Raw genomic sequence first — 25,296 nt, forward strand, 5'->3', positions numbered from 1 at the left:
AGCAGTTTTTTTCCCATTTCTTTACGGCGGAGGGAAAAATGTTGTCATGGCAACAATATGAAACATGTCACAAAGCAACAATACAAATGTCATGAACAACAATTAAACATCATTTTTATTTATAGTAATATTAAAAGTACAATTAGTTAATGAGGCATTTTCAAAATTGAAACAATTTTTTTTACCTTTAATCCTAAATACAACTTATCTGGCGCTTCAAACAAAAATTTATCAAACTCGTCTTTAGTGAAAACTTTAGACTTCTTTGCAGTATATCCTTCGCTTGTTTTTTTTTTCAGAAAGGCACGTAACTTTAAAAATTTGCTTATATCCACATTTTTTCTAATAACTAACTCGGATTTTATCATAGAGTATCGTGACCACATTGTAGAAGATTTCCATTTATTTTCATTTTCCATTATATATATATATATATATATATATATATATAAAATATGCCAGTAAAACGTCTTCGGTAACTTGCCGTACTCCTCTTGTATCGCACCACTCTTGGAAGTGCTTGTACGCTAACCGATACTTTATTCCGGACTTGGAGGGCCCCAAACGTGCTACTGCATCATTAGCCGCGGACTCAATTTCGTTTAGGTTTTCCATTTTCGCACTAAATTTGCGCTTGTGGTTGCAACAACAAAAAGCTGTCTTAATAATTGCAAACAACTGTCAAACAACTGTAACCAGGGAGATGCAAATCCCACCGACGACTTAATTATTTTAATTTCTAACATCTAGACGACTTTGATAGTTGTCACAGTTAATTTCGAGTAAAAATAGCGTATGAATTGTACTATTTATGGTTGAAAATTGCTACGTTTGAAGAAATAATAGTATACTTTATTCGACAAAGAAGCGACTTTTCTTGACTTGCCCTCTATTACGCGCCTCACTTCGTTCGGCGCGTAATATCGGGCGCGTCAAGAAAAGTCATGCTTCTCCGCCTCATAAAGTAATATACTATTAATTTGATAAAATAGTATTTTATAGCAACTATATTTCACAATAAACTAATCGTTGGTCAGAACAGTAGTGTCTTAATAGGTTAAACATCAACTTTTGTCTTTACAATGTAGTTTGCGAAAATTTATACAGACATTAGTTATCCATTACTAGCTCGTCAGCCTTCGCAAAAAGCAGATGAAAAACAACACAAAAATATTTTATGATTTAGTAATATAAATCTGCTTTTGAATGAATAATCTATAATAATCCATTGACTATAACTTTTCGTCTAAAATTTAATTTTTAAGATTACGTACCAAAATGTGAGACAACGATGGAATCTTTTACATCATTACATCCTGGTTGATCCTGGCCTCCATTAGGAAAAAAGTCAACATGTCCTATGGGATCCCATAATCCAAAACCGTCAGTTACAAACTAAAAAATATCAGTGATAGCATTATAAAGGGATTTAAATTGACGATTTTTTACCCTTTTATTTATTTTTACAAGTGCTTTACTTAACTCTTAAATAAAGACTGCCTATAAAACTAACCGTATAATAATGTTGTATGTTCTTATAATGTTTATGGGATTGCTTCCATCTAGAGTTCCATATAGTAGAACTATAGGAGTAGTTTACCCCCTGCATGTGGTTGATTAACTCGAACTCACTGGATACTCATAATTACTTTATTGGTTCTCTAAGTACAATAATAGAGAGAGAGAGTACTTAGTTGACGGATGACAACACTAGCTTCGACTGTTCACTCTTAATTCTTAATAATAATCATAAAGATCTACTCTCGTTATTTTCCAGCTATTTGACTCACGTGCGTTTGTTTATATAATAATGTTTTACTAATATAATTTGTACACAATATCAAACAAGTTTTTGATTACATTGCAAATTTCACTAGGTCAGCGCGTGTTCCAGTTACACTGATATTTTCAATGGCATAAACAAACAATCGCGTTAAGCACTAAGCAATTATTAATATTATTAAAAGGGTTTTAAATTTTTAAACTGAATTGGGTTACTTAGATCTGATGCTTAATTAAATCCCGTTACAACCGCTCTCTGTTTATATGCACATAAAGCACATTGAAAACTTCTAGTAAAGAAACGAGGACCAGGAAGACGAAGGATGTCCTGGCTAAAAAATCTATGTACGTGGTTCAACACAAAAACCACAAATCTTTTCAGAGCCGCAGTTTGCAAAATACAGATTGTCATAATGGTCGCCAACATCCGAAACGGATAGGCACTACAAGAAGAAGATAATTAGAAGTTTTATAGTTTGGCAAATAAATACTTTGTTGATACTTTCAACAACACTTCTTTCTAATGTTTTAACATTCACCATTTGGTTTTTGTGGTCCCCTTTGATATTTTGGTTTCGTTTCGCTTTTTACTTCAAAGTTCAGCAAACGTATATTATGTTGTTAGCTTACAGTTTTACTTACTATTTACTTAATGTCTTTATACTCACTTATCTTTTTTTTATATCATGACATAATCTATTCTAGACCACAATCAAATATATTATAAAAAAAAATTTAAAAACTTAAGTAAGTCTTCTACAGAGATCAAAAATGATAACTAAAGATTATTTCATTTTCGTACAGGTATGAAAGTAAATCGGAAGCATTGAATTTCAATATATAAAATAGCAATATTTATAAGAATATCCAGAATTATTGTTTCAATCGTTTTTACGAAGACAACATCTCTGTAGTTTCAGCAATAATAAAAAAATATTTGAAATTTTCTAAAGGATTTTTAAGTTATGCTAGAATAGAATACAGTAAGGATTTCATTAGATATGCAATTCTAAACGACCCTATTTCATAAGATTTCACTGAATAAATGCACACATATATAGTTATTTTTGATACTTACTGGACTGGAATCCGTATGAATTACGTCTACAAATTTGGCATCGCTTCTGTCTAATTTTTTGTAATTTTCTCGTAAATAGTTATTCCTAAAAAGTGGACTTGCTGGATCCAGACCTAAAACAAATAATCAAATTAATTATTATAAAATGACGATACTGTTTTTTAATAAAGAGTCAAGTTGAGATATAATAAAAAAGATAAGTGAAAGCACATGGTCCTTGTTGCTAGTTAGCATACATGGATGCCAACTCTCATCATCCCCCTTCATAAATCAATTCAGTTATTAATACGCTTGTCTCCAGATCAATACCTCTCTGCGATGATTTAAGTAGACCCGTTGAGCTCTTTAGTTTAAAACAAGCCCTCATCCAAAACGGTTACTGCAAAAATCATATCAATATAAGCATTCACAGACGTCAATCTCCCACTCAATTTCAACCCAAAGACACAGAACCTTATCATATGAAAGCTTTTCTTCTTTACATCAAAGGTGGCACTGACAAAAACGACAAAATTCTTAAATTAAGAGGAATAACGACAATATTTACCCCCAACAAAAACTTTCATCTCTTGTTCGATCCATCAAAGACAACATTCCAAATTAACAACACGGAGTTAATGAAATTCCTTGCCTTCAGAACTATAGCCCCTGTCCGCTTCTATAAACTAAGAATTATCCGAGAAGCCATAGAACTTAAAAAAAGGCCAAATTGTCTCAATAAAAGAGATGACGACATACGGTTACTGTTGACTTGGAAACCTCTCATAGAGAAAATACTGTCCGCTCCACCCGTCAATCAAAATCCTACTGTCAGAAATGTTCGCGCTAAGCCACGTCACCATTGATGGTATAAATGATCCTTCCTCTATTCCCAGCACCAGTAATGCTTTGATTAGTGATCATTGTAGTAGTATCTGGGGGCTCGGAAGACTGAGACCTCAGAAGCCCTGAAAAATACATCGAAGAGGATGTCTAAAGCTCGGCGCAATGATAATATAATCGACGCGGTTTAACCCAGAAGACTGATGAGTTTTCAACAGATTCACAAAAAGGAATAAAAATTAGTGAAAGTGTCAAAAATGTTTTGGAGACCAGTGGATCTTCTTGTTCTGATGTGAAACTGTACAATAGTGATTTGAGGTTAGAACTCACTCAATAAAAGGTAATGAACGTCAAGATTGAATTATTTCTTTATTAAAAATGAATTCAAATAAAAATATTGAACATAAACGGACTACGTCCAACGTTGCCAATCCTACTAACCGGGGACTTAAATCACCTGAAAATTCAAATGCTGTAGTTAATAGTAGTAGTCGTAGTCGTAGTAAAAGTCAATCCACGTCTACTGTGGAAGCAGTACTTCCAGCTTCAGTTGATTTAGGAAGTAATGAGTATCATAGACCCAAGAAAGTATTATGTCATCCTGTAATAAACCTTACGAAAGAAGCCACAAATGACGAAGCTCCATGGCAGAAAGTTCAGGACAAAAACAAAAGAAGAAGACAGTTAGTTGTTGGAACTGGTGCTGAATCTGCTGAATTACGGATAAAAACAATAATATCTTTTACATATTGAATCGCTACTGATCTCCGTGTGGAGATGTAAATAATCTCAAAAGAGAATAGTCCGTTGTATTGCTGGTATTTGTCGAATAACTAGCTGTAAGAGTTATTTTACTAGATATAAACTTTTAACTGTGCCGTGCTTATATATTTTTGAAGTTTGCGTTTTATTCTGTTGATGAATATTTTAGTAGTTGATATTATTTTAAGTATATGCTAGTAATTTTACATTTTCTATTTGTGTTTGTCTTGTAATCTTAGGTTTAGCGTAATTTAAGATTTACATTTATCTTTACTAATTTTGTTATCTAAACTGTGACAGATCCTATTCAAATTGTATTTTTCAAAAAGGAAATAAAGTATTATTATTATTATTATTATATGTAGAGAGACATGAAATGTACCCAGACTATGCGGTTGGGCTTAAATTTTAATTTAATTTAAATTTTAGTTACTAGAAAGAAAAAAAAATGCACTAGAAACTAGTTTAACCTTTCAATTCTTACAATATGGCTCAGTAATTCTTCTCACTTACCAGTAATTCTTCCTAGCAAGTATCCTTTATCTTTTAAACTTTCTGAAGCAGTGCCTGAGACATGAGCTCCTAGAGAAAATCCAATGAGATGAATGTTACGTGGATCCAAACCTTTTTTTACCATGTTTGTTAATAGTATGCCAAGTTGCCGCCCCACTAATTCTGTATTTGCTGCAGCTACGGGATAATGTGGTCCTCGGGCGCCCATATGCCAGTCCATCAAAATAACGTTGCAGTCGTACTATAATAAACAATAAAAACTTTTTATTAAAATATAAATAAAATTATAGGTAAATAATTTATATAAGTATATACCAACACACAAACATACATGGAATTCTACCTTAAACTTTTAAAGAGTGCAAACATAAAATATAATTCTTCTTCTTCTTCGTTTTATGTAGACATCACTCTGTCTGTTTTTCAATGTGTCTCGAGTAAGTTGTCGTTCCATCGTTTTCGTGGTCTTCCTACTGATCGTATTCCTATTGGGGAACTGTCTCTTGCCGTCTTTACTACTCTATTTGTTGTCATTCGGCTTATATGATCGTTCCATTCTACTCTTCTATTTCTTACCCAGTTTTTGATGTTCTCCACCTTGCATATATGTCGTATATCTGTACTTCTAGCTCTGTCCCATAGTGTCTTACCATCAATTTTTCTAAGTATTTTCATCTCTGCTGTTTCTAACGTCCTTTTTGTCCTCTTTGTGCCAGGCCGTGTTTCTGCCGCGTATGTCATTACTGGTCTGATGACTGTTTTGCAAATCCAGCCTTTCATTTTTTTTTCAGACAACCTGCGACTCTGTTTGCTCTATTTGATTGATCTTCCACTTCCGTTCTGATCTTTCCGTAGCTAGATAATGTGATGCCTAAATATTTAAGCGACCTTTTCTGCCCACCTGCCTGATTTATAATCCTATTTTTTGACTTCTTGTTAAAAGGGTTTTTTAAAGTCGGTCGTAAAACATTTTATAGTTTTTCGAATTTAAAAAATGCAAAGCCATAAATAGATAATAAAAACTTCTCTTGCTTAAAATTACTGTAACACATTTTATTGTTTTTCGAATTTACAAAAATGCAAAGCCATAAAAAATCTCCCCATGTTTAAAATTACTATAAAAGGCTCGTTTTCCACCAGATACGATGAGAATTATAGGTATTTTGTCCTCAGTAGGACATATCACTCGACGCTTTCTACGCATATTATCTTGTCTTTTCAGTTAAGACACACAATTCATTACTCGCCGACAAAGCCAAATAATATTTAAACTCAGTTTTTAAGAAACATTACATATAATAAAACTATTTATAAAATCAACTGTGCTCAAATAAAATAAAATATTTAACTCGTAGTGTACAATATTTCTTCAACATAGAACTATAACTTGAACTTGTTTCGGCGAATATTAATTAATCTTCTTCTTCTTCAGATGCCAATCCACTAATGGATGTTAGCGATCACATTTTCCATTGATTCTCTATTTCTTGCAATATGTATCAGAGACCAATATACATAATGATATATGTATCATTAATTAATCAGAGACCATTATACTGCCCTACTAAGAAAGAACCCCGTATCTCCAAAATTTGAAAAATTGGGATATTTGCACCATATGAATAATTATGATTTATACAACATATTCACATAGACAAAAACCCGTATTTTACATTTCTAAATATTTTATGAAAGAAAATAGTTTCCCCGTAAACGCCAAAAATGACTATTATGCTTAGTATAAACCTGACATTTAACGCTTCGTAGTAAAAACCTGGTATATGCTCAGCAGATACGGGTTTTTAACGTAGGATAAAACGATATGCGAGGTTTTTTCTAAGGAATAGAGCAACACCGCTAATAGTTTCCACCACCAAGTGGAACTATCGTTAAAGAAAAAGAAGAAAGTTTATGATTATCATGATTTCGTCGAGGCCGTTAACACGTGTAATTTGAATCGTGTGGTGGCGAAAGAAATGGAGGTTTCCGATTTTCTTATCTAGAAAGACTTATCATCACAGTCAAAATTAAAGAAAACAGAGTCACGTATTTACCTTATCACAAATTGTTATAGTAATTGTGAAGAGAGAGAGAGAGAGAGCAACATTTTACACGTTAAGATTGACGATAGCGAGGAGTTGATAGAGATGGACTTTTTGAAGGTCAGAGTGTAAAATCTGGGATAAAGGGCCCCACACCTGTGACGAAACCTTCTGGGATTTCTAAGAAGAGAAAAGAACAATAAATATTAAAAAATTGAGGTCAAATTATACCGGCGAACCGCCATCAATTTTGGGAAGAGTTACCAACTTCTGATTAATAATAATTTTCATTTTGTATTTTTAAATAAACGTTTTTCGTAAAGACTTATGTTTTATTCAACAAATGTTCATAAAAAATATTATTAAAATATTTAAATATTTTGCCTTTCGAGGCAGTTATATAAATTTTATAATAATTACATAGTTAAAACCAAACTTAAGACAAATTTGGATAATACGTTTGGATATTACGTGTACGTAATAGCTAAGTAAACTTGACATAATTCTTTGCTTTGGTATCCCGTATGTCGCATAACTAATGTCCATATAGTAATTTTGCATTTTTTTTTTGAAAAAAGTTAACTACTATGCTACACACTCTACCCTAAATAATTTTGTGTTATTATTGTACCAAAAGCACAAGGGATTAAACAAAAATCTTTAATCGCGTTTTTCTCAAAACTCGCTATAGTGGAGATACGGGGTTCTTTCTTAATAGGGCAGTATAATCATCAAATAGAGAAGTTTTATTTCTCGTCTTATGTTAGAGGAAAGGAGCACCGACAACAATCTTAGTGCATTATTATCTCTAGATTCCAATAATTCTGTTCAACAATAATTAGTATTTTTTCTCAGATTTATTTAAATTTTGGTTTTATCTGTTTAACATTAAAATTAAATAAGCAGTAGCACTTCTAGTTAAAAATTGTAGTTTTAACTTTTTACATATTTTATCTTGTAATGGACATTCTATCGTAACATCGACTGGCATATTATTCAATTATAACCTTTAATAAATGATGCATTATTTGTTGTTTACACCAGCTATCCATGTAACTTACATCCTCAAGGTAAGTAAGTGCCAGCGCCTTACGAATAATGAGGTTAATTGTATTATCATATCTTATATTTATTTTTTTATATCATTTGCCGTAATTTCTTATCTCATTGCATAAAGAGAAAGTTTTGTTTGTTATTACCATTATATATTTAGTAACCTTAAACTCATCGAGAATACGAGCTTACATAATTTTGTTGTGCTTGAATTTCTGGTCTAGGTTAAGCAAAAACCGGCAAACTGATGTTTCATGGTTACGATACGATCTCTTTTGAAGAGTTTTGTATTTGTTTAATTGCCCAACCTTCAAATTTGACATATTACCAAATATCGTAATGCAATTACTTTCAGTATAAAAATTTGTTGTATTCAAATAATTTGGTTTAGTTTATTCAATTACATACATTATATTACTCCTTCAGCAAAGAAAATGTGGTCTAATTGAATAAATGTCTAGTAGAACAACAAAAAATTAAATTTACTACATTTTGTCCTCAAAATGATTAAAATGTCAGAATCGACTACTGAAGAAAACGACCTAAAAATGCAATACTCCATCATACGAATATAATTAAATGAAAACAATAGATAATAGATAAATATACTTACGCCAAACATAAATTATATATTACCAGACATTACAAGACGAAAAAAAAAATTAAGGTTGATCTGCACCCCCCAAAAGACAAACCCCAAATTCAAAAAATTTGAAAAAATTTGAGAAGGTATATGTGATGACTAGAAGTATTTTGACAACTTTTAAACAAACTTCATGTTTTCGTTTTTGAAAAAACTCAAAAAAACTACTTTTTTCCAAGTATAAAGCGGGAAAACCAAACATAGCATTTTGTTTAATTTTTTTACAGCATCAAGATATGATTATAAGAAATAATTATGAATTTTTTGAAAGTTTTTGAATTTACAGTTTTGTCCCAATAGGAAAAAATAATATGTTTCGGCTTATAATAAAGTTATCGGTAAGAAACCGAAAGATTTTTTAATAACAACATATATAAAACTGTAAAAGTGGATAATATTTGCAACAAAAATTTAAATATTTTTTCCTAAACATATGAAAAATCTCGTTAAACAAGAATTATGTCTTGAACTGCCGCCTTCAAATTGTAATGTAGGGAGATGGCTCCATCTGAAGCAATGGTAGTATTTATCATCGATAGATAGCATTACGTTCGGCTTCGAAACGCTTCAAGCGAAACGTCACACTAACAGGGTTGCCATATCAATTACTTTGTACAACACTTTGGCAGATAACAAAATTTAATAGGAATGTTATCGGTTTGACCTTTGAACCGGTCATGCTGAAACTTACAGAGTTACAGAATAGTAGATACTGCAACTTTTATTTTGAGAGTATTATATCATAAAATTTACACTCTATAAGTAATATATCTACAAAAAACCTATTTAGTTTTAAAAACCTATTTAAACGTTTTTAGTTAATTATTTTAGTATTTATAAAAATAGTGTTTCTTGCATAACCAGTGGCGTACACAGAATTTGTCTGAGGGGGGGTTTGAAATTTTTTTATGCTACCTCCATTTTGAGTCCCTAAAATTTGGGTTTAAGTTTAATTTAAAGTACTAAAGATAGCAGTGCCAAAGATTCAGGTATCTATTATCCTGCCTACCAACTAAAACCACCCTCTCTTACTTGTGTGCATTTGACTGTCGCACGTACCGTACTCCGAAAGTGGGGTGAAGACATTTTTGGAACACTCCCTTCTCTTATCTAAATCTTATCTATTGTTCTGAAACTATTTTCTTGTGGCTTTTAAGGTAATTACTATTTTAATGGGAATAAGCCAACTTGTAAATACAATACATTTTGGAGAGGGCTATCGCCGTATTCCCGTTCTTCTCCACCAATCCTGCCGGTTTAAGGCATGCTCCTCCTCCAAACCTTTCGATTCCATCGCTCTTCTAATTCCTTCATTCCATGAGCGTCAAGTTCTACCTCTTTTTCTTCTTCCAGGGGGCATCCATTTGTGAAGTTTTTGGGGCCAACGTTCGTCAGGCATTCTCAATAGGTGTCCAAACCATTTTGAACCTCTTTTTTTCTATTCTGCAAATGACCGTTTCTGTAGCGGTGGTCTTCCTTTCCTGGCTTGATGTTCTAGCACTTCTTCTCAAATAATCCATTTCAACTGCTAACAATCTTCTCTTCAGGTCTGCATTGACAATTGTCCATACTTCAGAGCCATAACAAAGAACTGATTCAACCATGGTTTGCCCTATTCTTTTTTTGTTCCTTTTGGAAATGTTGCGATCCCACCATAAGGAGTTCAAACATCCTACAATTTTACGTCTCTGAGTAATTCGGTGTTTAATTTCGGTTTGTCCCAAGCCGTTCTTAGCAATGAGTGCACTTAAATATTTAAATTTTTCCACTTGTTTGATTTCCACGTCCTCGTCGATCAACACTTCAAACCTTGCATCTGAATTGATAACTAAATATTCTGTTTTCTTCATGTTGACTTGTAACCCACATTTTACATATTCTCTGTATAGACGCTTTATCATAAATTCTAGATCATGTCTCCGGACTTGTTTTTATAGTAGAAGCTACTAGTTTAAATAGTTTCAAAAACAAGTTTGATGAAAACGAACAGAATATTGTACCTAGCCTTATGTTAACTATATTGTTTGTATTTTTTTCTATTTATATCTTTCCTAACCCAGGGAATAACTTATTTAATTCCCAAAGATTAAAGTAACACTCAAGATCCAACCAAGTACCGCCCAATTACTTGTCTTCCAACTCTGTATAAATTGGTCACATCCTGTGTAGCCCGGCGTATCAACCTTAATCATCTATTGTATATGGATGATTTAAAACTATTAGCTTCCACTCGAAGCCACCTGGATCAGATGCTAAAAACAGTAGAAAATTTCTCTAATGATATTAGTATGCACTTCGGTCTTGACAAGTGCCGTATAATCAAAGGAAAGGTTCAGCCCGGCTGATTAGATATGCAAAACGGCCAGAACATCGAGGCCATCAGTGAAAATGATATGTATAAATACCTAGGAATAAAGCAAGCGCGGAAGATTGACCATAAGCAAATAAAAACTGAGATAACTACTGAGTTTATACGAAAGGTAAAACAGCTGCTTCGTTTACACCTTAACAGTAAAAATTTGTTTAAGGCACTAAACATCTACGCATGTTCCGCACTTAGCTATTCATTTGGTATTGTTAAGTGGACAAAAACGGATATAGAAAATCCACAAGGAAAATAAATTCCTGTAGCTGGCTGTATACCATGTAACACAAAAAGAGGTTTAATCTTTGTATGTAGGTATATAGGTATATTTTTTTAAATATACCTACATACAAAGATTAAACCTCTTTTTGATATAGAAAATCTTCAGCGAAAAGTACGAACATACCTCACCAAGGCACAAAAACACCATCCTCGAAGTGCAGTAGAAAGAACGACATTACCGCGGTATTTCGGAGGACGAGGACTTATGGATATAAGTGAGCAACTCGAAAAACAAATTACTAATTTAAGAACTTATTTTCAGATGCAAGCTGAGACATCTAGTTTACATTGCGCGATTTGTGCAGTAGATCACAACACCGATCTAACTGAGGGAACCAGAAATGCGCATAAACCATCTTATTAAGGACGAAAAAATGCGCACCTGGATGGGTAAACCTCTGCACGGGCGACATCCCATTGAGGTCAGTCAAGACCATGTCGACAATATAGCGTCGAACTATTGGCTGACATCAGGAAAGATGTTCCCTGAAACAGAAGATTCACTACTGGCCATTCAGGATCAGGTTATACCAACCAAAAATTACCTGAAATATATCGTCAAAGACCCTCAGGTCCAGAATGACAAATGCCGATATGAATGTTAAGCTCAGGAAACCATCCAACATCTTACCGGGGCTGTCAGGCATTTGCTGCAACTGAATATAAGGAACGGCACGACTCAGTAAGAAAGATCATTCATCAAGAGATAGCTATCAAACTGGGACTTCTTCAAACAAACTATCTTCCATATTATCAATACGTTCCTGAGAGTATACTTGACAATGACAACTACAAGCTATACTGGGACCGCACTGTGCTCACAGAACAAACAGTGGCACATAATAGACCAGATCTCATACTGGTTAATTAACTAAAGAGACAAACAACATTAATTGATGTGGCGATACCCAACAACAATAATCTTCATGTTAAACAGAACGAAAAAATCGCCAAGTACAGGGATCTGGAAATTCAAATACGAAGACAGTGGAGAATGGAAAGTACCCAGACAATACCTATTATTCTCTCCACTACTGGAGTCATTCCAAAGAAACTCCTAGAAAACATAAAAAAGCTAGGTCTGAATGAACATCTCTACAAGACTATGCAGAAAGCTGTAGTACTCTCAACGTCCAGATGTGTACGAAAATTTTTGGGAGATACTCCAACATACCAAGCCACCTAGGGCTCGATAACACGAAAAGAGTCCCACCAGAGCTCAATCCTTTTGATACCGTAGGTATCTGGGATGAGTGAATTTTCCCCTTAGATGGAGTGTGAGCCGTATGACTAAATCTGGGATACTAATACTCAAAAGCAAACTTAATTCCAAGCACATAGTAAAAGCAATAAACACATATGCAATACCACTTTTCACATACTCATTTGGCTTTATAAAATGGTCGAATACGGAAACTGAAGAACTAATTAGACCAAATAGAACCGTGATATCTAAATAGGCATCAACTACCCCAAATCGTACATCCAACGCATGACACTACCATGCACACAAGGTGAGAGAAAAACATCGTGTTTTGGAAAGATCATTCACTACTTAAAGATAAAAAACAGCAAAAAACAAAGACAAAAATATATAGAGCAGCAATTAGACCGGCGATAGCATACGTAGCAAAAGTAATATGTCTTACGAAAATAGATATAAAGAAAATAAAAATATAAATAAAAAGTAAAATATAAACAAAAAGTAAGAATTATTAAAAGCAAAATGATAAGAATAAACAGCCCAATAAAGCCCGAACAAGGAGAATATAGAAGACTAATGAAGCATGAAATAAGAAATAGAAATATAACCTAAGGGGAAGACATAGTGAAATTTATTAATCCACACAGACTGAGATGGTTTGGACACATACAAAGAAGAGAAAAAGACGAACTAATAAGTAAGATAACAAACCTGAAACCAGTAATAAACAGACCAAAAGAAAGACATGTTCGCATGTTTTAAATAACATTTTTGACGATTGACCATTTTTCATATAAATCCCACTAAAATATTTAATAATACCAGATAATTTACTTTTTAACTATCAACAAAAATCTAATATATGATTGCATGTATAAATTTAATGGTAATATGATATTCATAGATAGCGCCGCTAAGTACCTCTTTGTCGATAAAAAATGTTTACATAATAAATATGTGTCATTTTTCAATGATATGTGTGGATTATGTTCTTGCAAATGCGTAACTTTAATATAATCCGATTGACACAGCGGAGTAGTAAAATATTATACATAAAGATGTTGTTAAAGATATCTTTGCTTACTTGGTCTACTAGGTATTTGATAAAATTAATGTCTAGACAACTTGGCAACTCAGCTAATGGATATAATGATAGAAAACTGTAATTTATATTAGGGTTTGAAAATATCACAGAGTCATCATGTAGAAATCTACGATTAAGTTAAAAAAATTACCACAGTAGTATGCCGCAGTAGAGCCATCTCTAGGATCAGAAACAAATTAATCGAGGGTGAAGATCAACCTTAAACATTGTAACAAACCGTACCCTCTATGACGGAGATACCGATGAGATTATGGGGGATGAAATAACCATTTGCATTTACCATATTGTCTTCCTACTTTATAAATAGGCAAAATGCCTGTTTTACTTCAGTTTTTAGCCTCAATTGACGTTGTCTGACCATATTTTCCTCGGTTGTCCCAATGATCTTCTTCCATTTGGCGATTTGTCTCTTGATATTCCTACTATTCTATTTTCTGTCATTCTTTCGATGTGTTGATTTCATTCCACTTTTATTCTTTCTGTCCACGCGTTTATTTCCTCTCTACCACATCTCGCTCGTATTTCCTCACTTCTTACTTTGTCTCTTAGAGTTTGGTTTGTTATTTTTCGTAAGACTTTCATTTGTGTTGTTTCCAGTAGTCTTTGTGTTTTCGCCGTATCTGCTCTTGTTTCCGCTGTGTACGTCATTATCGGTCTTATTGTTGATTTATATATCCTGGTTTTCGTTTCCGTTGTGAGGTATTTGTTTCTCCAGATTGTGTTGTTGAGACATCCTGATGCTCTGTTTGCCATGTTCACTTGTTTTTGTACTTCTTCTTCCACTTTTCTTTAGCTTGACCGTTTTATTCCCAAGTATTCAGTTTCCATCACTTGTTCTATTATTTTGTTATTTACAACTAGTTTACATCGTCTCGGTTCCGCTGATATCACTATCGCTTTAGTTTTTTTTTTTCTGTTGAGATCTCCATGTTGTATATGTGCGCCGTATCTTCGAATTCTTTAATTAATTTTTGTAGGTCATCTTCATTTTCGGCTGTTATTATGGCGTCGTCGGCGTAGCATATTATCCTTATTTCCTTTTCTTCCATTCTATATCCTCTTCTTTTTTTAACTTTCCTTATGATTTCATCCATTATCAGATTAAATATTAATGGGCTCAGCGAATCTCCTTGTCTAATGCCATTTTCATATTTGATAGGTTGCGATAGTTTTCCTTTACAGCTTACCATAGCTATGTTATCTTTATATATATATATATATATATATATATATATATATATATATATATATATATATAAACTAAGGTACACTCGAAGAGTGGTGGGTTTTTCGGTCAAAGTGGAGAAATAAAAGACAAAGACGATGGCTACTTCATCTATTTATTGAAGACGTTTCGCTTTCTGCTCAGAAAGCATCATCAGTTCATCTAAAAAGAACAATATGAAACCAAACATCCATAGAGAAGTTATAACCAAAGTGTGTTACCTTACAAAGACATGTAGCAGTCAGTGATGTTAAAAATATGAAAAAGCTTACAAAGCTGGACATTCAGAGTTAACGTTGTATATAACAATTAATTGAAACTAGGTAAAGTTTGCAATTTGACAAAATTAGCACAGCAAAAGAACATGTGATAAAAATACATGTATATATAAAAAAAAATTTTATAAAAACTTAGTAAAAAACATTAAGGTTTATTTTAAAGTGTAAAGAACTAGAAAGATCATTAGATTGCACTTCCAACAAATTTATTTAAAAATTATATTTTAATTTTAACTTTAGGTAACATTATAAGTTATTAAAGATTAATAGTAATAAAGAAAAAAATGAAGTTACCAGTCTTTAGCTTACTGTTGTGCGTGGGTGTCAAACCTTTAAATTCATTTACCAACGAGCCTCAGTAAGCTAAAGACTGGTAACTTCATTTTTTTTCTTTATTACTATTAATCTTTAATAACTTATAATGTTACCTAAAGTTAAAATTAAAATATAATTTTTAAATAAATTTGTTGGAAGTGCAATCTAATGATCTTTCTAGTTCTTTACACTTTAAAATAAACCTTAATGTTTTTTACTAAGTTTTTATAAAATTTTTTTTTATATATACATGTATTTTTATCACATGTTCTTTTGCTGTGCTAATTTTGTCAAATTGCAAACTTTACCTAGTTTCAATTAATTGTTATATACAACGTTAACTCTGAATGTCCAGCTTTGTAAGCTTTTTCATATTTTTAACATCACTGACTGCTACATGTCTTTGTAAGGTAACACACTTTGGTTATAACTTCTCTATGGATGTTTGGTTTCATATTGTTCTTTTTAGATGAACTGATGATGCTTTCTGAGCAGAAAGCGAAACGTCTTCAATAAATAGATGAAGTAGCCATCGTCTTTGTCTTTTATTTCTCCACTTTGACCGAAAAACCCACCACTCTTCGAGTGTACCTTAGTTTATATTGGATTGACGGTCGTACTCCTTTTCTCTCTATATATATATATATATATATATATATATATATATATATATATATATATATATATATATATATATATATATATATATATATATTCTCAATGGTTTTTACTAAATCCAGTGATATTCCCTTTTCATATAATAAATGTATCGCGTCCCAAATTCTCACTATATCAAACGCTTTCTTCAAATCTATCAGACACATATATGCTGGTTTGTTGTATTCCAGCGACTTTTCTTTTATTTGTCTTATTACAAAAACTGCATACGTGCATGATCTTCCTGTCCGAAATCCTTGCTGTTCCTATTGCAGAGATATTCGTTCGTTTATTTTTGTCGCTATTATTCTTGTTGTCAATTTGAGTGTTGTATTTAATAGATTTATTGCTCGATAATTATTGGGGTCTTTCTTATCTCCTTTTTTGAAGAACATCACCATGATCGCTCTCCTCCATTCATCTGGTATTCTGTTTGTGGTGATTATTTTATTAATAAGAAGTTGCAGTTGTTGTACAAGGTGATCACCTCCATATTTTAAGAGTTCATTTGGTATTTGATCTTCTCCTGGTGACTTTCTGTTTTTTATTCCTTCTTTCACATCGTTTTGGGAGATTTCGGCATTTTCCTTAGTTATTATATTTGACGTTTCTGGTAAAGGTTCTTCGTTTTGTTTTTTAAACATTTCTGTCAAGAAGGCCACCCATAGTAGATGAACAACACGGCCATGACTATCAGCATAGGGAAAACAATGTGTTAGAGAGAGACGTCAGTTCGTGACGGCCATGACTATCAGCATAGGGAAAGCAATGTGTTAGAGAGAGACGTCACATTTCGTGACGTACTGGCGACGTCCGAGCGCGGTGCGCGATCCTATTTTTAGGTGGGTCGTACGGTGCGCGAACCAGATGTGCGGTCGGTACCTTAATTTTTCACGTCGTACGGTGCGCGAACCAGATGTGCGGTCGGTACCTTAATTTTTCAAGCGTTGCATTGGGATCTCGTAGATATGAAGGGCGCGGCAGACCATTTGAATTTTGGAATTTAAATAAAACAAGATAAACAATATAATTTTTTTATTAAAAGAACTATCACTAAGAAAGAACACAGCATTCTTTATTCGTATATAATTACAATTTTGTTTAACTTGAATTTTGGAATTTAAATAAAACAAGATAAACAATATAATTTTTTATTAAAAGAACTATCACTAAGAAAGAACACAGCATTCTTTATTCGTATATAATTACAATTTTGTTTAACAAAGTTTTTAATTGTTTTAATAGACCGTCTTCAGGGCAGGGTATTCCAAAAAGTTCCCAACTAAACGTTCCTGCTGCTACAACTTTACGTATGTATTCGCTGTACTTATAATAGGTATTGTTTTGAAAAAAGTAAATAAACCCATCCGTGTACCTGAATGCTGATGTTATTTTATCAGGTATTCCGGGGAATAGATAATTTATTGGACCACGGTTTAAGACATCTCCAGCTTCATTAAATTCAGTGAATGAATTATCATTGTACAATAAATATGTTTGACCGCTGTTTGTTTGAAATAAGGCATTTATTTTGGTTCTCGCAGGTATAGAAGGAAAAGTAAAACTTTTTTGAAGTTTTAAATTGGGGAAAGATGCAGCGTAATACCTATTATTGCTTACAGTTATTAAGTGTCCCTCGGAATTCTGAAAAACATGTGAAACTTGCGTAGACCTCAACTCCTTAGGGAGATAATCGGTAATTAATTCTGGATGTTTTGGAAGACGCATTTCATTTAAATCAAACTTCCATAAATATTTGTCAGACCCAACGTACATTCGATAATTTGGAAACTGTGGAGATGTGGCTAGAAACATAAAATCGGGATACTGAATTAGACATATGTTTTTTATTGCAGGTGTTTTCGGCAAATAGGTCCCGTTTTTTAGTTCAGGTGTATTCGGTACATAGCTCCTGGTTTGCGAAATTGTTTGCGCTTGCGTGACTGGTGTTGTTGTTGGTATCGAATGTTGTTCTGTTTGTCCATATAGTATGCTCATTGCCTTTTTATCATCATCACCAAAACTTGGCACATCTTGTTGATACCAAGCATACATAATAGACGAATCACTATTACTATGTTCCAGTCCGAGGGAATGACCAATTTCATGCATTAGGACAGCCAAAAAATTGACTTCACCATCAGGAGCTCTACCATTTCCTACATACCACCGTTCATTAGCATCAAGATGAATTTCGAGGGGATTCATATTACTACTGAATATGTCCTATGTCGAATATCACGTTTTATGTCAAGCGACGCCTTGCGTTGCCATGTCCTGCGTCGAATTTGACATTTCACGTCGAATGTCAGGCCATTCACGTTATTTCACGTGGAATGTCACGTCATTTCACGTGACATTTTACGCCGAATGTCACATTCTGCGTCGACTGTCACGTCCTGCGTCGAATGTCATGTTCTGTTAGGCACTATACGGGAAAGAAGACGAATTGCAAGTTACTATTAAACTTTGGCAGAAGAATTCTCTGTGCCACCAACGCTTTCATTGACGTCTGTTAAACAGCCGCGCCCTTCATATCTACGAGATCCCAATGCAACGCGTGAAAAATTAAGGTACCGACCGCACATCTGGTTCGCGCACCGTACGACCCACCTAAAAATAGGATCGCGCACCGCGCTCGGACGTCACGAAATGCGACGTCTCTCTCTAACACATTGCTTTCCCTATGCTGATAGTCATGGCCGTCACGAACTGACGTCTCTCTCTAACACATTGTTTTCCCTATGCTGATAGTCATGGCCGTGTTGTTCATCTACTACCCATGTATCCTCTTGTATGTGTTCTATTTCAACTAGTTCTTTCAGTTCGCTTCTTTGTTGTCTTATGAAGAGCCATACTTGTTTCTGTTGTCATTCTGTTCTGATTCATTCGTTTTTTCAGACTTATATTTTAGGAAAGCTTTCTTTTTTTGGTGACATTTTTATTTAACCTCTAGTGTAAACCATGGTGTTTTCGTTGACCACTTTTTGTTTATTATTTTCGTTCCAAGTGCTTCTCGGGCAGCATCCAGAATATCTTTCATGAATTTTCTCCAGCTAGTCTCTACATTGCCTTCATTTTCGATATTCTTCATTTGTATTTTCTGTTCTAGCCTTTTTTGGCCATTACCATATTGTAATGTAAAATAGGTTAATAATAAAAAGCTTTTCTTACATAAAACTGAACGAAGACCACGTTGCTCTAGTCAGGGAACTTTATTGGGGTGGGTAAGGATATAGATGGAAAAAAATTGTAGATTAAAATAGATAGATAAACGATAGATAATAATTAGATAACAAAATATAACAGTTTTACAAAGAAAGGCACTAAATGCAGCTAAACTGTAAAACAAAATGGGCGGCGATAAGTTGTAACCGGAAACTTTTGAAGGAACTCAAGAATAAATAAATCAAAATAAATATTTGTCTCAAAAACTCAAAAAAAATACAAAAAACACGTCCGAAAACATATCATCAAATTATCGACAAAAAAACTATAAAAATTGACATCTAACCATAAGCTACAAGAAAAGGTTATATATTCAATAAAATACTTTGAGTATTTAGAGTATATAGAGTAGAGTAAGAATAAATTATTATAATATCTTCTACAACAAAATTAAAATAATTTATATCTACTCGTTATATCGTCTATACTCAAAAATAAAATGATACGTTCAAAAAATAATGTTTATTTAACTTTAAAAAAGACACGACTTGTAAAAAAATAATCAATAAAAATTGTTTATTAATGCTCAGACAGTTTTATTAATAAAAACATAATGACACACTATTGTCATTAAAAATCTTAAACTTTAAAAGAGATTGTAGTCATTTATATACTTTAAATAATAGACAATATGGAAATACTTTAATCAATACTTTAATATCTCTAAAAAAAAATAAATAAAAATCAAATGAATCTTTAACTACAACCTGAACGAGAATTATGGCCATTGTTCCGTTTACTTACAGTTATAGTAGAAACCCTCAATTCAGAAGAGTGATATCATAGTTTAAACGCAGAATATCCTCAAATTTAAATGTACACAGCGGCCCTCGAAAACTGCCTGTTTTCTCGATTGCAATTTGCGTTTCCTCATAAGAAATTACAGAATATTTTTAAAGTAGTATATTTATTTGTGCTTCTCTATAGAAAAACTGACCAGGAGTTGTCGTACAGTGTAGCCCATTCTTGTTCACAAGTAGTAATTATGGTCATACAAAACCTGTATTCTTCCACGCAGCGATTATTACCGTCATAAAAATACCAAAAAATATTATTTTTTCAATAGTAAAAATTAAGTACAAAATTGTAATTAAATAAATTTTATTTATATGTTTCGTTTCGTTACATATTTAAAATTATAAAATAAAAATCGATATTTTAAAACAATATTTTTCAATCGTTTGGCAACTTTGGAATTATCGACGGAATTCCGACCCGCAGAAATCCGTAAAACTAGTTTTTGTCGAGCAAGTGCCCAGTAACAATAGTTCATTTACATAGGCGTTTCTAAGGGTAGGGCATGTGTTGCATTTTGTGAATATATTTTATGCGATAAGTTTGTGTTATTGATAAAATTTGTTATTGATAATACGAGTGTTATAGTTTGTCATTTTATAGTAAATTTTTAGTTATATTCTGTGATTATTTGGTTTGAGTTTTATTGGAGTTGGACGAAAAACCGAGTTGTTCCAAGAGAAGACAGCAAAATTCTGATGTTGATTCCAAAAATGAAAAGCCGCAAAAGAGACGGAAAATGTTAACGTCCGAAGAGAAGGTAATGATACGAAACGTTTATGAAGGAATTTTCGGCAGAAAAATGGCATTAAATGTTAGCTAAGCGGTCGACATTTGTAGCAGTTTAACAAAAGTATCCGTTAGCTGTATTTATCGTGTACTTAAAAATACAACCGAAAATAAAAAGCAAGAAAAAGGTAAAACTAGAGGTAGGAAAAGCATTGTTTTCGATGACGAGACAAGGAATATTATACGTTGAAAAATTCATTCATTTTATTTTCGGAGTGAAATTCCAACACTGAAAAAAAATTCTCAAGAGCTCAAAAAAGATGACTCTTTACCCAAGATATCTCATAGGGTCTTAATCAGAACCATGCGCGAAATGAACTTTCGATATGTAAAACGCAACAGAAAAAGTATGCTATTAGAAAAAAATGAAATTATTCTATGGAGAAGAAAATATTTAGAAGAAATACGAAAAATTCGCAGCACTGGATGCAAAATATATTATTTGGATGAAACCTGGATTAACGAAGGTCATACAGTTAGAAAAGTTTGGCAAAATTTAAATGTCAAGAGTAAACGCGAAGCATTTATAGAAGGCTGGTCTACAGTATTAAAAGCTCCATCAGGAAAGGGACGGCGTTTAATCATCACCCATATAGGAAGTGGTACAGGGTTCTTTGATGATGGTTTGCTTCAATTTGAGTCGAAAAAAACAGGTGATTATCATATAGAAATGACTTCCGAAGTATTTGAGCGCTGGTTTAAGAGAATCTTACCAAAATTGGAATCTGGGTTTGTGGTTGTTATGGACAATGCGCCATATCATAGCCGCAGACTAGAACAATTACCGACGACGGCATGGCGGAAAGGGAGAATTCAAGAATGGCTTACAGAAAAGGGGATTGCATACGAAGAATCAATGCTCAAAATTCAACTACTTGACATTGCACGGTTAAGGAAAAGTGAATATCTTAAATATGTTGTGGATGAAACTGCAAAAGATTATGGTGTCAAAGTTCTACGTCTACCACCTTATCATTGCGAACTTAATCCCGTTGAACTTATCTGGGCGCAAGTGAAAGGAAAAGTAGCACGCAATAACAAAACGCTCAAATTAAACGAAGTTAAGGAATTTTTGATTCAAGCAATTATCCATGTAACTCCAGAGAAATGGGCTAAATGTATAGGCCACATAATTAAAGAAGAATATCGTATGTGGGAACTTGACACTCATGTCAAAGTTTTACTAGAGCCAATTATAATTACACCAGGTGAAGATATCGACAGCGATAGCAGCACTGCATCTTCAGATTTAGACAGCGAATAATATTTTCTAATAGTTTAGTAGGCATCAGCATAAAAAAACCAAAAACAAAAAAAACGAGAAGAACATAGTAAGTGTGTATAGTGTTTGTGTTTAAATAGAATAGTACAATGTTTTGTTACATCCAAAATTATTTTTATTTTGTTTTTATAGAATTTTATTTTATTTTATAGGATTTTATTTTGTTTTGTTTTATACTGTTTAAGTGTTTTGTTTATTTTATTTAATGGGACAATATGGCTCTTGGCGAACATCCATTTAAAAAGAAGTGACGCCCCACAAGACATACCTCTCGGGTGGTGTGGAAACTGTCTTAAAATTTGTTTTAAAAAAATTTCATTGTGTAACTCTTTAAGGACGGGTCACGTCAAAAGACGTTTTAGCGTAACTTCCGCGACAGCCTGGTGGCATCAGTAAGCTTTCTGCAAAATTACTTGTTTTTTATAGCTTTTTGTTTGTGGCATTCTGTATTTTTAGGAGACTGTATGGAATAAGCCACAAAATATTTATTTATAGGTTTAATTTACTGATTTTTCGATCTCTATATAAAGACATCGTTTTCAAATATACAAGTGATAGTTTTATTTATTTTTCTATGGCTTTTTGCTTGCCGTTCTGTATATTTAGAAATAATGTTGGGAATAAGTAACAATATATTTAATTGAAATGTTTAATTTACTGACGTTTCGATCTCTATATAAAGAGATCGTTTTCAAATATACAAATGATAGCAATATTTATTTTTCTGTGGATTTTTGCTTGTGGCATTCCGTATTTTTAGGGAGAATGTTGGAAATAAGCCACAATACATCTGTTTACATGTTTATTTTACTGACGTTTCGATCTCTAGTACAGAGACCGTTTTTAAAGTTAAGAAAAGAAAATAATATAAGAATATATAAATATAAAATAATAAACAAATAAAATAAATATAACTATAATTTATATCTTTGAAAACGGTCTTTGGATATAGAGATGGAAACTTCAGTAAAAACCTGCAGATAAATATATTGTGGCCTATTTTGAACAATAATATGTAAACAATATAATATAATTAACGTTAAAATAAAAGTGAGTGTACGCCACTGGATTTTCATACGACTTTCCCCACTTCTACGACTTCAAACGATGACTCACTCTCCCAAATAGTGAAATTAGAGTTTACGTTACAAAATTATGTTACTTAATTTGGTAACATACTCAAAATACTCAAAATAAACTCTAAACAAAAAATTTAAAAAGTTACTGTCCCTAACAAAAAAGCATTATCATCATAAAATATTCGCTCACTATAGTTTGTTGAACTGTGATGATAGGGGTAGGCCTGGAAATAAACAGGATGGTCTTTAAGAGGTTGAAATATGATATTTTTCCTCTTCGGCAAAAATATTACAAAGGGCCTCGGCGTGATAACAGGAGCTTGTGAGTGAATAGTAACGGCAACAAGTGAATTGCCAGAGGGAGGGACTCTATAAATAACGAAAAAAGAATCTCTTACCATCGCAATTAATTAACACCAAACAGTAAACCACTTACCACAAAATAGTAAGTTTCTTTTTTTTTAGTAAAAAAATATTTACGTCTGAATGAATATTTACATTCAAATATTAACTGGCAACTGACAAATTAAAAGAGATAGTGCCTTTATATAAATTCGGCCTTAGCTAATTCATTTTTGGGAAGGGGATGTATACTTTGCTTCGAAATATGTGTTCCCATGGGAAAATAATATGCTTTAGAACGCTTTTAACTAAAACCAATAACATTTTAAGAGGTATTATATATATAATTAGTACTTGAATGGAGTGTTTTAAAAGGAAACGTATTCGTTTGTGAAATAATATACACATTTTTTTATAAATAGATTAGTAACTAATTAATATACAGATAAGGACATTGTTTTGTTGACCATAGGAATTAAGATTTATTGCAATCCCATCTCTAGAGTATATTTATTATAATGCTCTAAAACTTATTTTTTGGTTATTTTTTAGCTTTAATAACAATACAAATAAATAAGTAAGTAAATAAGTAATATGCTTTATTGTCACTGAAAATTGTACAAATTTTATGGACAAAGCTTATAACAATAAGACAAGAAAGAAGAAAAAAATCAGAATAAGAATCGTTTGTTCTTTTAAATAAAACAAAAACAATAAAATTCTTCCAAACTTAAACATAAAAGAACTACCTAATTAAGAACCTACAAACTTCGTAAAATATACCTAACAAAAAATAAAAATTAGGAAAGTAGATTAATGAATTAAGGGCTCAAATATTCCACCTTCTTGTGTTAAACAGTAACCAAATCTGTCATATAGATTTCGTCTTATATTTTGGAGTAGGGCTGGTGTAATGCTTGCAGAAAAATGTAATATTTTTGCCCTTAATTCGACTAGGTTTGTGGCCATTTCAAACTGATGCCTATAAATGTTTTCTTTGAGAAAAAAAGAACTCGTTATAATACCTTGCAACGAATGGATTGTGTTTTTATGTAATGAAAATGAAGATTCGTCAGAAAATAAAATATTTTTTAAAAAGTGTACATTTTCATTTTGTTTATCTAACCTAAATTCACAAAACTCCATCCGCCTAAAGTTATCTTCCGGAAACAATTCTTGTGTTGGTTGTATCTTAAAACAGTGATACCCATTCATTTTGAGAACTCGCTGGAGAGTTCGGGCATTCACGTTAACTTCCCTAGCAATTTGTACACTATTGCAAAGTTCACAAAAGCACAAATATCAATATCCCTGTTTTAACGCTCCTCATCGACAGATCTAACACGTGGTTCATTACCTTCGTGACACTTTTTACAACTGTTTACACATCCCGAAGTTTGAAAATGTTTAATGGTATTTTTAACTGTTGTAACACTTGGTGAGGTTTTATTTTCGAAGGCAACAATAAATAAATCAATTACTTCGCGTATCGAATGACCCTGAAAATACCATGTTACAGGTTGCACTTTTTCTTGGACGGTATACAACGTAATAGGCATTTTAATAATTATTTGTTTATTTTTTCAGAACTTCGTTTGAAATTTTTAATGTCAATGTTACAATTACGACAATTCGTACCTACTGTGAAATGAATA

The 25,296-nt window shown here is 32.6% G+C and overlaps 1 protein-coding gene across 1 annotated transcript in view; it reads right to left on the bottom strand.

The window, feature by feature from the left end:
• The window catches only part of LOC140434507 (pancreatic triacylglycerol lipase-like), a 118,670-nt gene that overhangs the window by 60,148 nt on the left and 33,226 nt on the right, over positions 1-25,296 (bottom strand). The window contains exons 3-5 of the mRNA XM_072522829.1: positions 4,958-5,198; positions 2,861-2,973; positions 1,275-1,395 (exon numbers count right to left, since the gene is read on the bottom strand). Of these exons, the coding sequence (XP_072378930.1) occupies positions 1,275-1,395; positions 2,861-2,973; positions 4,958-5,198 (475 nt within the window). The remainder of the gene's footprint in view (positions 1-1,274; positions 1,396-2,860; positions 2,974-4,957; positions 5,199-25,296) is intronic.

This window comes from Diabrotica undecimpunctata, chromosome 2, assembly GCF_040954645.1.
Source record: "Diabrotica undecimpunctata isolate CICGRU chromosome 2, icDiaUnde3, whole genome shotgun sequence".
NCBI classification, from domain to species: domain Eukaryota; kingdom Metazoa; phylum Arthropoda; class Insecta; order Coleoptera; family Chrysomelidae; genus Diabrotica; species Diabrotica undecimpunctata.